Genomic DNA, 14,701 nt, shown 5'->3' on the forward strand with positions numbered 1-14,701 from the left:
CTGCCAAGATCCCTCAGGGAGCCAGTTGCAGAGCTGGACAAAACTCTAGGCCAGACCACCCCACCCCAGCCTTTGGCCCAACTTCACTGTTCCTTTGTCCCCATTGAAAGCAGTCCTGCTGATGGCCAGGGCAAGCAAGGCTGCCAAGTCAGCAGTTTAAGGAAGTCAGTGACCAAAGGATACATGGGCCTCAACAGAACATCTAACATGGACTTCCAGGATGGCCTGTGGATAAAGGGAGACATGGTAGAGGCTGGCAAGGATGTGAGGCAGAGCCAGTGGGGGATGATGAGTCCAGAAGGGATGGTTGTGCCCAGCCATCCTATGACCATCTCATTGAGTTGTCCTCCAAGCCAGACCAGGGAAGCCTGGGTGTGGTGAGCAGTGGCTGAGATTTAGACAATTTTTCAATGGGATTCTGGTAGCCAGTAATGGATAAGAGCCCACAACCTTGCCTGTCTGCCACCATTTTCTCAATGTGGAGTTCTGGATCCCCAGTGGGGACTCAGCCATGGAAATGAGGGAAGGGGACCCAGGATGTCTTGGGGATCTTGTTTCTGCCCTGGGCTCTGGTTTATTAGTGGCCCCAAATGCCTTGCCCCTTGTTCTTTTCAGCCATTGATCCCTCCATTGTGCCAGCTTCCTCCTGAGTTGCCACTTTGCTCTATTGCTTTGGCTTCACTCTTGCTCCTGGTCCATTAGGTTTGGAAGAAAAGCAGAAATACTCGCTGGTGTCAGGTTGGCTCTAGTTGAAGCAGCGCAGGGTGGCAGCCGAGAGCCTGGGCTTCTAGTCCTTGAGGCTTGCTCTCAGGACATCTTAGTTATATTAGATCAAAACCTAATCAGAGTCAGCAAATGCTTCTCTTCCCGTAACAGGTCAAGCACACAATCAAGCGATGGCAATGTGGGACCCAGAGCCATGAGCTTCCTACCTGAAGGCTTGACTGGAGCAGACATTGGCTCTGGCAGAGGAGGGTAAGCTGCCTGGGGAAGGCAGGTGGCCTCAACTTACTGATTCTCTCATGTTCCGGTGACAGGCCAGAGTCAAGCTGCCAAAACTGCTTGGGTTGCTGGGGACTGAGCACTGTCATTTCCCATAGTCCTATGTACAGCTTGCTTCTCCAGTTGCTGCCACCACATCCTTTGTCCCTGGGCTTTCCACTTATGGGAATTGCCGATGCTTGAATCTTGCTCCTTCTACCTTCTGCCACTGGCTCTCAAGAGCCTACAGAGCAAGCACAAGGGCCCACTTGCAGCCGGAGGCCCAGCCCTTGCCTGGGCAGGCATCAGGAGGTAGGATGAATGTGTGGGGAATGAGTGAAGGGACAGACTAACAAACAAATGACCAAATGATGGTCATTTGTTTCTTTTTTTTAAAGGATTTTATTTATTTATTTGAGACAGAGAGAATGAGAGACAGAGAGCACGAGAGGGAGGAGGGTCAGAGGGAGAAGCAGACTCCTCGCCGAGCAGGGAGCCCAATGCGGGACTCGATCCCGGGACTCCAGGATCATGACCTGAGCCGAAGGCAGTCGCTTAACCAACTGAGCCACCCAGGCGCCCGATGGTCATTTGTTTCTTCTTGGCTGAGCTCTGAGGACAGGCTGAAGGAGGTCCTTCATCTCTGCTTTCTCCCTTCCCTTCCAGAAGCCCCAAAGCTCCTTTTCCTGCCCCACCAGCCTTTCCTGGCCAGTTATGCTCTTTGGTTCAGTGAGAGGAAAAGTAGTGGCCCCTCTGAGAAGACAAGCATGTCTGGCTGGGCTCAAATTCCTGGACCTGGGTGGAGTCAGGGGCCACTTTCTCAGGTGATTCAGGAAGTGGCAAGGTCCCACCTGTCCCCAAGTGGTTCCAAGCCAAGAATGAGTCATCCTTGGGGACAAAGAATAAGTAAGCTGATGTTGGCACAGATAGTTCAGCTCCAAGTTGTGCTAGCGCCCTTATGGTTCAGAGCAAATGGACAAAGAGGAATGACAAAGCCAGTGTCTGCCGAGAGCCACAAGGGAAAGGCCACTGGGCTGGAGCCTTGGCTCTTTGAGCTGTCACTAGCGGGGAGGACTCTCTGAGAACCCAGCACTTGCAGCCTGCATCACTATGTGCTGGCCAGCACTTGTGCTATTAAGTGAATTTGCTGGTTGCTGTTGTAGACTTCTGCTTCATGTTTGAATATTCATCCAGGTCATCCTTCTTGCTTACACACCTTCATAAAGTAAAATCTTTGCTTTCTGCTTTCAGTTTCCTTAAAATAAAGCCAAACATCAAGTTACCTTACAAAATAATCTGAAGAATTGTCTAGATTTTTATGACTTTTAACCTTTCAAGATTCAAGAGTTTTATACATTGTCTTACCTATCCTTATTTTGACAGTGATTTTTTTTTAAAGATTTTTATTTATTTATTTGAGAGAGAGGATGAGAGGAGAGAGAGAGCACATGAGAGGGGGGAGCGGGAGAGGAAGAAGCAGACTCCCCGCCGAGCAGGGAGCCCGATGCGGGACTCGATCCCGGGACTCCAGGATCATGACCTGAGCCGAAGGCAGTCGCTTAACCGACTGAGCCACCCAGGCGCCCTTGACAGTGATTTTTAAGAAACTTGCCTTTATTATATTTCCAAGGAAAATCTTTCTCTTTTTTTTAAGATTTTATTTTTAAGTAATCTCTGCACCCAATGTGGGGCTCGAACTTACAACCCTGAGATCAAGAGTTGTATGTTCTACCAACTAAGCCAGCCAGCCACCCCAGAAAATGTTTTCTTTCTTTTTTTTTTAAGATTTTATTTATTTGTCAGAGAGAGAGAGCGCACACACACAAGCAAGGGGAGCGGCAGGCAGAGGGAGAAGCAGGCTCCCCGCTGAGCAAGGAGCCCGAGGTGGGACTTGATCCCAGGGCCCTGGGATCATGACCTGAGCCAAAGGCAGACACTTAACCGACAGAGCCACCCAGGCATCCCAGAAAATGTTATTTCTTATGCAGAAAACAATCACTCCTTTTCCATTCACTTTTTTTCCCATTCACTTTTATGAGTTTAATAATTGAATTTAGTAATTATGGTTGGAAGTACAAATGGGATAAACAGATTTGAGAACAAACATGAGGAACTCTTAGTGAACATGCTACTCAAGTGCAGGCTTGCACAGGCGATGAGGTGAGCTGTGACTGCTCAACGTGCTGTGAGCATCAATCTGCCTGATTTTTTAAAATTTTATTTTATTATGTTATGTTAGTCACCATACAATACATCATTAGTGAGAAGGCAACTGGGAAGGGCCCCGAGTCCCCTTTGGTCTGAGGCCTCATCAGGCATGTGTGCTTTCTCCCTCAGCTCCAGTGCCACTCTGGCCTCTGCTGGACCAGCTGACTGGAAGAGTGACAGTCCAGCAGACCTGGATGACAGGTCGGCACACCTGAAGGGGTAAGTCATCAGGCAACAGTGCTGAGCTTCTGAGGTGGAGAGAAAAATTCAGGAATGCATTAGCCTTTGGCTTGGAAGGTGAGGCCAGCAAGGCCTCTGAGCTGGTCCAAAGCATGTGGCAAGAGCTGAAGCCCCAGCTAGAGCCCTCTAGCCTCTGCCTCTGCGGCCACAAAGCTTTCCACTACACCTTGTTGCTTCCAGCCAGGAAGTCTTCCATAATCAGGAAGTCACCCACTCTTTCAATCAACAATCACTCGAATGGCACCTGCCCTGTGCTGGAGGCTGGAGCACACAGATATGGCTGATGGGAGACAAAGCCTGGCCCAGACTGGAAGAATACATTATGCTGGAGCAGGGAAATGGCGGGGGGGGGGGGGGGCGGTGGTGGTGGTGGCCAGGACAGCTTCGTGGGGGAGGTGGCTTTTGAGCCGAATCTTGAAAGGTGAATAGAGGTCCTTCAAGCAAAGGAAACAGGATATGCAAAGGACTCCAAACAACCTGCTATTTCCTGGGCACTGCATGTAGTTGAGTGTGGCTAGTACTGAGGGTCCTTGTCAGGGACTGGTGAAATAGAAGACTTGTCGGGGTATGAAGGGGCTGATTGGCCTTTAATACCAGATATTGTTAATGACCACTACAACCACTTAACTTTGGGTCACCTACTGGGTGCACAGCCCTTGACTCACTGTGTCTTATACAGTGATCCCCACAATCCTGTGAGTTTTGCACCTAATTAGAATGAAGAACAAAGGTCTGGAACATAGGTATCTGTGCCTCCTGGGAAGAACAGTGCTCTGAAAGAAATAGCCAGGGTGCTGATACAGAGTGGTGACAGTGAAGAGGGCTACTACTTACATGGGGTAACTCAGGCAAGCTCCTCTAAGGAGGAAAAGGAACCAATTCTAGCAAGAGCAAGGAGAAAAGAGCTGCAGATAGAGAACTGCAGATGAACCCTGCAGTGGGAATACACTAGAGTGGCTGGAGCCTAGCCAATGACAGGGACCATAGATGGACCAGGGCTTTGGTAAGCTATGAGGTATGAGACCATATTATGTGGCTTTTTGGGTTCAAATTGCACGGACAGTTAACAGAGTGAAAACAGCAACTGACACCTATAATGTGCTCTGCTGGATGCTTTACAATCTTTCCAGCAACCCCATAAAATGAATAAGCAGGGAAACTGAGGCACAGAAAGGTTAAGTAATTTGCCCAAGGGCTTACAAGTGGCAAAGCTGAGTTCCAGAGCAAGAGCCTCTTAAAAAAAAAAAAAAAAAAAAAAAAAAAAAAAAAAACAACAACACTTAAGGAAAAACTTTAAAAAGCTATTTTATGAAATCTGTTGTGTGAAGCCTATTCTCAAGATCCAGAACCAGTAACTCTCTGCTAGTTAACGTGTGAAGCACCCTGTCTGCATGATCTCATGTAATATTCCCCAAACCTGGGGCAGGATCTGGCTTCTTATTATGCAATATGACAATGGAGAAAACTCTGGCAGCACTTGAGAATCACCAAGAAAGTGTTAAAAAAAAAAAAAAAAAAATTCCTGAGCCCCATGCAGAGGTTTAGATTTAATTGTTGTGGGGTGGCTTACACCATCCATGTCTTTTTAAAATCTCCCAGTCTATTTTCATGTCCAGTCTAGGTTGAGAATCATTGCCGGCTTCGCGCCTGGGCTTTTGATTGGCGCGCGCCTGTGCGCGCGCGCGCCTACCGGAGCGCGACACCGTCTTCTGTGCGCCTGCGTGGCGGGGGCGAGCACACTGAAGTCTTGTGCGCCTGCGTGCACCGCCATTTCCTGCACCGGGGAGCTCGGGTCGCAGTGCCTATCGGGAAATGCGACCATGCACAAAGCGAAATGGCTGCCTAGGGCTAGGAAGGCCTCCGCGTAGCTTCTCCTTCTGCCGTGCTGGTTCCGGCCGCTAGATGGCGCGCGAGGATCACAAATGGGCCGGGTCGTCCGTCTGGGGCCGCCCTGGGCTCTCCCTGCCCTTGCATAGATGGCCTGGTGGGCGCTGGTGGTGTCACCGACCTTGGGGTTGCAGCAGGCCCCTCTGACCCGTGTGGACCATCGCCGCAGTCCAGGCAGAGGCGGGAGGGAGGGAGCGGGCTGGGTGCCCGCAAGGAGCCGAAAGGGGCTACTGTGGCCCCAGCCTGTTTGGCAGGGTGCCCTGGCCTTGGTCGTCTCTGGCCTCTGGCCACTGATCTTCAGAGCTGCCCGGGGGCAGGGGCTGTGGACTCACGGGGAGGGCTGCCAATCCTCCATCCATGAGGGACCACCTGGGTGGATCTGCCTGGACAGGGCTCTGGGGCCCTGGAGAGGTGGCTTAATTCCCAAGAGTTGTGTGAGGAAGGGTGATGGGGGTGGGCAAGGAGATCCTGCAGAGCAGTCAAACTCTCCCAAAACTTGAGGAACTCTTCCCTATTCTAACTTAGTCTTGCTTCATTACATGTGCAGGAAGAGTCAGTATAGTATGGTGATCAAGAGCATTTATTCCTGTGCATGGGCTCACACTGAAGCTTTGTCATTTACTCCCTATGTGGCCTTGGATATCTTTCCCATCTCCTCTTCTAACTGAATCCAAGCTCGTTCTGCTTACTGCAGGACAGGCCAGTAAGTGGAGAGACAAGATGTTAGGGTAAGGAAAGCAACTTTATCCAGAAAGCCAGCAAACCAAGGAGATGGTAGACTGTTATCCTAAGGAACTACCTCCTCTTGGCATGGAATTTGAGCTTCATAAAAAAATCAAAAGAAAGTTAGTTAAAGGGAGGAAGCAGGAGGGGGTGGAATTAAAAGGTGACTGACATCTGTAGACATCCCAGGAAGGTTGTGTAACTTCTCTGTCCTTAGTCAGTTTATCTTTGTTTACAGGAATCTGGTCATGTTGTTCCTGTAAATCTTAAACATAACATAGTCATTTGTGTGCATACTTACTTATCTCCTTGGGTGAGGTAAGTTTTGGGTAAAGAGTGGTCTTTGCAAGTCTTAGCTGTAGCATGCCTACGTGCATGGCTAAACTAGAAGTTTCTAAGCTATAGGTCACAGTAGCAAGGAAAATAGAAGCAATATGGAGTCAAACATGCTCAGTTTGTTCCTATTACACTCTGTGTTTGAATTTCCTTACCTATAGAATAGTGGTAATAATAGTTCCCACCACACAGGGTTGTTGTGAGGATTAAGTGAGTTTGTTTGTATAAAGCATGTAGGACATTCCCTGGCACAAAGTACTATGTCAGACTCTCCTTTTATAAAAACTTCAAGCTAAATAAAGCAGCCCCAAAGGAATACCTCCTTCTACCAGAACACTGGGAAAGCTGCTGTTCCCCTCTACAGTTTTATTGGCCTGATTTCTTTTAATAAGACACAGAGTAGTTCATCCCCTCCCCACCAAACTTTGGGTATTTTTACATCTAAAACATAGAGTTTTCCTCTTTGTTATGTTGCAAGCCTGGGCTTTCCACATTTATGTTCTTTCTGCATGAGGAACAGGTAAACTTTAGGCACATGTATTCACTGTGGACAACCATTATCAACCAGCAGAGGAGTCTTTTGGAGGTAGTATAAGAGTGGAAGGGGGTGTTATCTTCCATGTGGGAGTGTGATTGTGTCCAGAATAGACAGTAGCTGTATTAGGCTACTGAATCTTTGATCTAGTTACAGCCAGAAGTATTACTTTGCCTATCTCTAAACACTTGACTTACAGACAATTCATTAGAGGCATGGGAGACCTCAGGGGTATTACATTGCTCAGCAAGACTTCCTGTGACTAAGATTTCCTTTTTATAGGTCAGATGGATTACACCTCCTATAATTGTAGTGACTTTGCTCTGAGGCCTAGGGCAAAGGAACCTTATTCATCCACTTGTCCTTGTGTTGCAGTGGACCCCCAAATTACTCTTTTCAGAGAATCTTGACTTGATGCACAAATTGATGAGGACAATCTCTGTTACTGTAATTCTATAAAGGACAGGAGATGGGACAGGATTCTGATTAAGTCCATGGCAAAGCTAGTTCAGGGCTTACAGAGGCAGGAAACAAGCTCTTTAGGCTTTCTATGTTTGTCTTTGGCTCAAGCATGTATGTCACATGTAGGGTTGGGGTGGGTGTGTCAGGGTATCCTGCTGGCTAAGGGACTGGCATTATCTGAGCAGACCACTTTTGGTATCTGGCTGGGCTGCAGCAGACCATCAGGGTAGAAGCAGCACAGAGAGGGATAACACCCACTAGCCTGCGCATTCGCCTGGGCAGCTGGTAGTGGTAATAAGCTTATTATCCCTGCTAGGGTACTTTGGTTCATGTCACTTGAGGCCGAAAAATCGCATTGCTTTCAGGGCATACTCCAAAATCTATGGTCACTGCTCCACTTGTTATTTCAGCTTGAAGACAGGGAGCATACCTATTACGGGATTAACTTCTATGAATAAAAAGTCCCAGGGCTAAGGTAACTGGTAGTGTGATCTTCTTATCCCAGGGTAGCCCCGCTAGTGATTGGAGGCATGCTGCTGATGTTGGGAGGCTTGAGTTCAGGGTTAAGCCAGGATCCGGGTGATGAACTAGATTTTTATTTTCTAGAATGCTGGCTTAAGCTCTCAATAACCCGACTCAGTGTCCTTGGCCTAGTGGGCATATAACATCTTTGAGGCCTCCAGGTAGCAGCACCATCACACACAGAGGTCATGGGGAAGGCACCAGGAGAAAGAACAAGGCCCTTGGAAGCACCTCAGATGGGGATGGTGATGGGAAAGGTGTTCAAGTGTAGGTGTGGCATGAGGCCAGGGAGGAAGATCTCCCAAAGAGCTTGATGTGTGGTATAGCTGAGAAGCCACTTTCTCCTTGCCAGATTCAGGGGATGGTAAAAGCATCAGAGGTTCAGGCTTTCTCTAGTATGAGTGGGGACTGCTTTTGTCAGTGGGAGGGGGAGCAGTGGTACTGGGATTCTCCCAAAGACGAGAAAGACTGGTCTCCGTGTGGTGGGCCATGCTGGGCTCTTCTCTTCCCCATCTTCTGGAAAAGGAGCCCACTATGGCCACAGGAGGTAACATCAGCAGGCAGTGGGTAAAGAAGGACTGGTCCCAAAGCACTTGCTCCATAAGGATATTTATTCTTCCTCAGCACCTTGCCTGGTTCTGAAGAGAAGAATGTGGCTGCCAAGGTGGGAGAGATCTGGCAGGAGAAGCCCACAGCCCTGAGAGGTGGCCAGGGAGACCCAGCTGTACCCTCCCAGCAGCCTGCAGCCCCCAGGACCCCAGAGCCACAGAGCAGCCCCAGAAGACCTGAGCAGCTTGTGGAACTGGACAGCCAGGCCACCAGGTAAGGGTTATGCTGTGCTGGGCCCCCTGCCTACCTGAGGTGAAATTTTGTCAGGGAACATGACCCAGGTAGGACCCACTTTTTAAAAAAGATTTATTTATTTTAGAGAGAGAGACAGAGAGACAGAGAGAGAGTGTGTGTTGGGGGGGGGAGGAGGGATAGAGGGAGAGAATCCTGAAGCAGACTCCCCACCGCATGTGGAGCTCGATGTGAGGCTCAATCTCATGACCCATGAGATCATGACCTGAGTTGAAACTAAGAGTCAGGCACTTAACCAACTGATTAAGCACCAACCCAGGTGCCCCAAGTAGGATCCACATTTATCCCATGTTCATGCCAGTGCCTGGCACTCACACACCCAGGAGCTCAAACTCCTGCCCCATGAGTGGAGTTGGGATGGTGACTCCCTGGGTGTGAAGCAGTGTTGAGGGGCTTCCTGTGGTGCACGTAGCTGGGATAGGGCCTGTGATAGAAGTAGGTGTATGTACCCGGAGGTAAGAAGCCCTGGCTAATTTCTGACATGTGGAGCAGGAAGGTCTCCCAGGATGGGGGTCCCAAGTAGGATGAGGGTTATTTGTATGTATAAAATGGCACTGTCAGAGAATGGGAGAGAGAGGGAGATTGAGATTGAATAATAACTGACATTTTCTAGGCAACCTCATCCACTCTGTAGCCTCCAGTATAATCTTCACTCCACTCTAGACCTGTTTGCTCCATGGCCTACTGGACATTGTTATCCAGATTCTCTACAGGCACTTTACATTCAGCATTACCCAAATGACCTTATTATATCTCTGCATGGCACCTCCCCCAACTTCCTTGCTGTCTCTCAGCTTATTCTTTCCACGATCTGGAACCATTACCATCCACCCAGTTGACCAATCCTGAAATCTTAGAAGAGACTTGGCTACCACTTCCCTTCACCTTTACCTTTTATAAACAACAAGGCTTGTGGCCTTATCATCTCTCCCTTGGCTGAGCATTTTCCTAACTGGTTTCCTGTATCATCTTACTTTATGCCCCCTGGCCTGATTCTCCACATGGCAGCTGAAGGGAATCTTCATACAAGTCATGTCTGATCTGTTCATGATGAATATAACATATTAATGTTATTAATGTCAGTTTTGTTGTTGTTTAATGGATATGGAGTTTCCCTGGTCTCTTGTTTATACTATTGGCCTCCCTTCCTCTTCCTCTTCTCTTGGGGAAGAATGGCTTATTGGTTAACAAATTGGGAACAGGAACTTCATGAATCTAGCTTGGCCAGTAATTCTCCTTGTATTTGGAAGCAGATGGCTTCAGATGTACAGCAAGAAGGTTCCCCTTGAATTCTTTGCTTCTGTCTACAAGCCCCCAGGGCCAGTTGTCCAGCCAGGCTCTTGGCTGGGTGAGTAAGGACCTGTGGTTCAAGGATGCAATAGGAGCCCTCCTTTTTGGCTGTACATGTAAAGCCATCTGCTTCATCAGCTGACATTTATCTCCATTTTCTGTTCTTTTTTCATCTAAAAAAAGAGGTGTTAATTATTGGCCCCCTAAAACTCTGAGTCTATACAATGAAAAAAAGGAAAAATAAGAGAGAAACGAAGGCAGATGCGTCAGAATTCTGGATAGTAATATTGAAAGGTCTTTTAGCAGAAGAGAACCTGAAGAGGGGTACTGAGAAGGAAAGTTTTGGATAAATGGAAGAACCTGGAAAGAGTACCATCATGGAAACCAAGCCAGACTGAGCTAACTTTCCAGTATGCTGTGTGCCCTTAAATAAGCCCATAGATTTGGTAAAATGGAGTTTATGGCTGCTTTAAGCAGGGGGCAGATCACAGGAGTTAGAAAGATTGTGGTTGACTTATGATGGATTGAGGAAGAAGTGGGCAGTGAGGTGGTGCAGTTGGTGGAGGTATACAACTCTTTCTAAAATGTTGGCCAGGAATTGATGGAGATTGGATGAATGAGCAGATAAACACAGCTACAGGATGTTGGGAAGGGCTTTTTAAAGTGCATGCTTATGTGCTCAGGTGAGGAAATACACTCTGGGTAAAGAGAGTTTGATATTTGAAGAAAGAGTGAGCAAACCCAAAGGTGAAGGGTCACTGAATTTATGGTAAGGGCTTAGGGTGGTAGGTTCTAGAGCCTTGGGAAGGAAGGAGATGGCTCTGTCTTAGAGACAGGAGGGAAGGATGAGTGCAAATGTAGGTTGGAGGGCAGTGGAAGGAATATGCAGAGTAATGTGGGCTCCTTGATTTTTTTCTGTGAGTTAATGAGCCACACATTCTATAATTAAACCAAATTTTACTTAGGGACTACCAGCCCATGTACTAAGCATTGGGGGTACTGACAAATAAAATTTGGTCCCTGACCTCAAGGAGGTATGGATAAGGTATAATGGCAGCATAGTAGGAGTATGTGACTTGATTGGCCTCATTGAATCAGGGAAGGCTTCACAGAGGTGACAGTTAATGTTCCTCTTGAAGAACTTTGTGAGAAGGTGAAGGAGGAGTTCAGGAGTAAGGGGACTCTCCTGTGCTAAAGGGTAGATTAAAGTGTTGCATGCTTGAGGAGCACCCTGTGGTTTGATATGGCTGTAGTTTATGAAGACAGTGGAAAAGTTGATGTTGGGCAGATGGTGTACAGACAAAGATTTTATTTATTTATTTGTCAGAGAGAGAGAGCGAGAGAGCACAAGCAGGGGGAGCAGCAGGCAGAAGGAGAGGGAGAAGCAGGCTCCTGCTGAGCAAGGAGCCCGATGTGGGATTCGATCCCATGACCCTGGGATCATGACCTGAGCCCAAGGCAGACGCTCAACCACCTGAGCCACTCAGGTGTCCCTTTTACAGACAATAGTTAACCTAGCAGGCCTGAGACTGCTCTCTTTAGAAAGGGCTGCTTGTGAGGCACCTGAGTGGCTCAGTCAGTTAAATGTCTGCCTTGGGCTCAGGTCATGATCCCAGGGTCCTGGGATCAAGTCCCGCATCCAGCTCCTTGCTCAGCAGGGAGCCTGCTGCTCCCTCTGCCTCTGCCTCTGCCTCTCTCTCTCCCCCTCTGTCTCTCATGAATAAATAAATAAAATCTTAAAAAAAAAAAAAAAGGTCTGCTTGTAAGATGTGCCTCTGGGAACTTGAAAAGGTAAACAGTTCTCTACACTGATATGAACCTTTCCCTAAATGATAAGAGATAAGGTTTTCCACCTGGATAACTAGTACAAACAATGTACTTTATGCTGACTCTCTGCTTGCCTCCTGGGAGTTGGGAATTTCGGTATATGCCAGGCAGAAAGTGCCTATGTGACCGTCTCCAAAAATAATCCTAGGCTGTGAATGAAAACACTGCCTTTTCCTTTCACTGATTTTGCTTGGTATCCTTTTATGGTCATAAACCTTAGCCTTAAGGATGACTACATACTTAGTCTTGGGAGTCCTCCTAGTGAATCACTGACCCTGGGGGTGGTTTTAGGGACACCAATACACCATATCAATCTAATAAAGGACAAAAGCCACATGGTCACAGATGGGCAGGGTCAGATCCTTATGCCTTAACAAGGACTTGGACTTTCTCCAGAGGATGAAGAGAAGTCAGGAAAGTTTTTTAAAAAAATCATTGTCCACAATAGCCAAAATGTGGAAAGAGCCGAGATGCCCTTCAACAGATGAATGGATAAAGAAGATGTGGTCCATATATACAATGGAATATTACTCAGCCATCAGAAAGGAGGAATACCCAACTTTTATATCAACAGGGATGGGACTGGAGGAGATTATGCTAAGTGAAATAAGTCAAGCAGAGAAAGTCAGTTATCATATGGTTTCACTTATTTGTGGAACATAAGGAATAGCATGGAGGACATTAGGAGAAGGAAGGGAAAAATGACGGGTGGGGAAGTGGAGGGAGAGATGAACCATGAGAGACTATGGACCCGGAGAAACAAACAGGGTTTTTGAGGGGAGGGGGGGAGGGGGTATTGATTAGCCTGGTGATGGATATTAAGGAGGGCACGTACTGCATGGAGCACTGGGTGTTATACGCAAACAATGGATCGTGGATCACCACATCAAAAACTAATGATGTACTGTATGGTGACTAACATAACATCATAATAAAATAAAATTTAAAAAAATCATTGTAAAATTCACACAACATAAAAATTACTATCTTAACCATTTTAAAGTGTGCAGTTCAGTAGTATTAAGTATATTTATGTTGTGCAACCAATCTCCAGAATGCTTTCTGTCTTGCAAAACTGTAACACTTTCCCCATGAAATAACTCCCCAGCCCCTGGCACCCACCAATCCACTTCCTATTTCTATAAATTTGAGTCCTCTAGGTTCCTCATAGAAGTGGAATTATGCAGTATTTGTCCTTTTGTAACTATTGCCTTTCAGTTAACTTAATGTCTTCCAGTTAACTTAATGTCTTCAAGGTTCATCCATGTTGTCCTTCCTTTTTAAGGCTGATTAATATTGCATAATATAGACACACTGCATTTTGTTCATCCATTTGTCAATAGACAGTTGGGCTACTTCCACCTTTTGATCATTGTGAATAATACTGCAATAAACATGAGTGTACAAATATCTCTTTGAGATCCTGCTTTCAGTCCTTTTGGGTATATACCCAGAAGTGGAATTGCTGGATCATATAGTAATTGTATGTTTAAGTTTTTTGAGAAACCACCATGCTATTTTCTACAGTGGCTGTTTTCTATCATTTTACATTCCCACATACATAGAGCCAGGAAAGTTTTAAGCAGGGGAGTGATATGGTCAGAGTTGTGATTTAGGGTTATCTCTATGGTGGCAGTGTGAAGAATGAACTGGAAGTGGGAAGAGTGGAGGCAGGGGGAAGAACTACGAAGTGGTTCCAGTCCACCAAGTGAGAGATGAAGGGGCCCCAACTAGGGTAGTAGCTATGGATATGGAGACAGAACTGTTAAATAAGTATAATGGACCTAGAATTGGGCAACTGATAAGACTTGGGAGAACAGTGAGGGAAGGGGAAGTGTTAAGTCAGAAAGCCATATTTGTGGTTCATGTAGCATGGTGGAGTGTGTGACCTCTTTCAGCCCAGGTTGTGGGCAGGTTATCTCCAAGCTACTGCTTCACTGCCTGGAGCCAATAGAGCAAATGCCCAGTCCATGGAGATCCCAAGCCAAGGCAGCACACTCAAACAACTTGGCAGACAAGGGCACCTGAGGCAAGGCTCTGGCTTTCACATGGAAGCTGTGCCTGGCCAGCCTGGACAAGTTGCCCTGGCAACACTACTCTATTTCTAAGATGTGCAGCAATACCCTGAAAATGTCCTTCCTTTCTTCCTCCTAGTAGTCCAAATTGTGGAGTGTGCTGGGTATAACTGTAGAAAATCTTCTTTCTAGAACTGCCTGGGTTTTCTCTTTCCAGTCTTTGGGTCTGGCCACTCATAGCATCTCAGTAGACTAGGCTCATCAGGAAGGATGGCATTTGGAATTTGTGGGCCAGGGGATTAAGGACCACTACTGCTAATAGTCCAAAGTAGCAAGCAGTCCCTCAACCCCAGTCTGGGCATACACCAGGAGGAAAGCCAGTCAGTGCAAACCTACTAGTTGATAAGGCTTAACTTGCCTGGGATTCCAGGAAGTGTAGAGGGAAGCCAACTGAGAACTGCAGGGATGTAGGCAATGATAACAGCAGAATTGTAAGGGAGAGTGGACAGAAGATTGGAAAAATCCTTCTATTTTAGAATGTCTAAATTGACCAGGTTAAACTCTTCCAGAGCCCATACAGAATAGGGATTTCTCCTAGGTGGGCCACATATTATTTCACATGGGGAGAGTTGGTGTGACCCAGCAGAAGAGGATCAGAGGACAGTCGGTGCTAAGGGTAAAACCTTAGGCCATAGGAGACTGAGTTCTTCCATCAGTTTAGCAAACTTTAAATATTTTTAAAGATTCTATTTTTTTGTAATTTTTAATTTTATTATGTTATGTTAGTCACCATACAATACATCATTAGTTTTTG

General features: G+C 46.9%; 1 protein-coding gene across 6 annotated transcripts in view; it reads left to right on the forward strand.

The window, feature by feature from the left end:
• Positions 1-14,701, forward strand: part of ZNF185 (zinc finger protein 185 with LIM domain) — an 80,728-nt gene that overhangs the window by 41,883 nt on the left and 24,144 nt on the right. For 5 of the 6 annotated variants that reach the window (XM_064574683.1, XM_064574684.1, XM_064574686.1 and 2 more), the window contains 3 exons: positions 877-975; positions 3,319-3,408; positions 8,519-8,716. In XM_064574683.1, the coding sequence (XP_064430753.1) occupies positions 877-975; positions 3,319-3,408; positions 8,519-8,716 (387 nt within the window). The remainder of the gene's footprint in view (positions 1-876; positions 976-3,318; positions 3,409-8,518; positions 8,717-14,701) is intronic. The other variant, XM_064574687.1, reaches the window with a different exon arrangement.

The sequence above is a fragment of the Mirounga angustirostris genome, unplaced genomic scaffold, assembly GCF_029215605.1.
Source record: "Mirounga angustirostris isolate CCGP_5_RB_7025 unplaced genomic scaffold, mMirAng1.0.hap1 SCAF_11, whole genome shotgun sequence".
NCBI classification, from domain to species: domain Eukaryota; kingdom Metazoa; phylum Chordata; class Mammalia; order Carnivora; family Phocidae; genus Mirounga; species Mirounga angustirostris.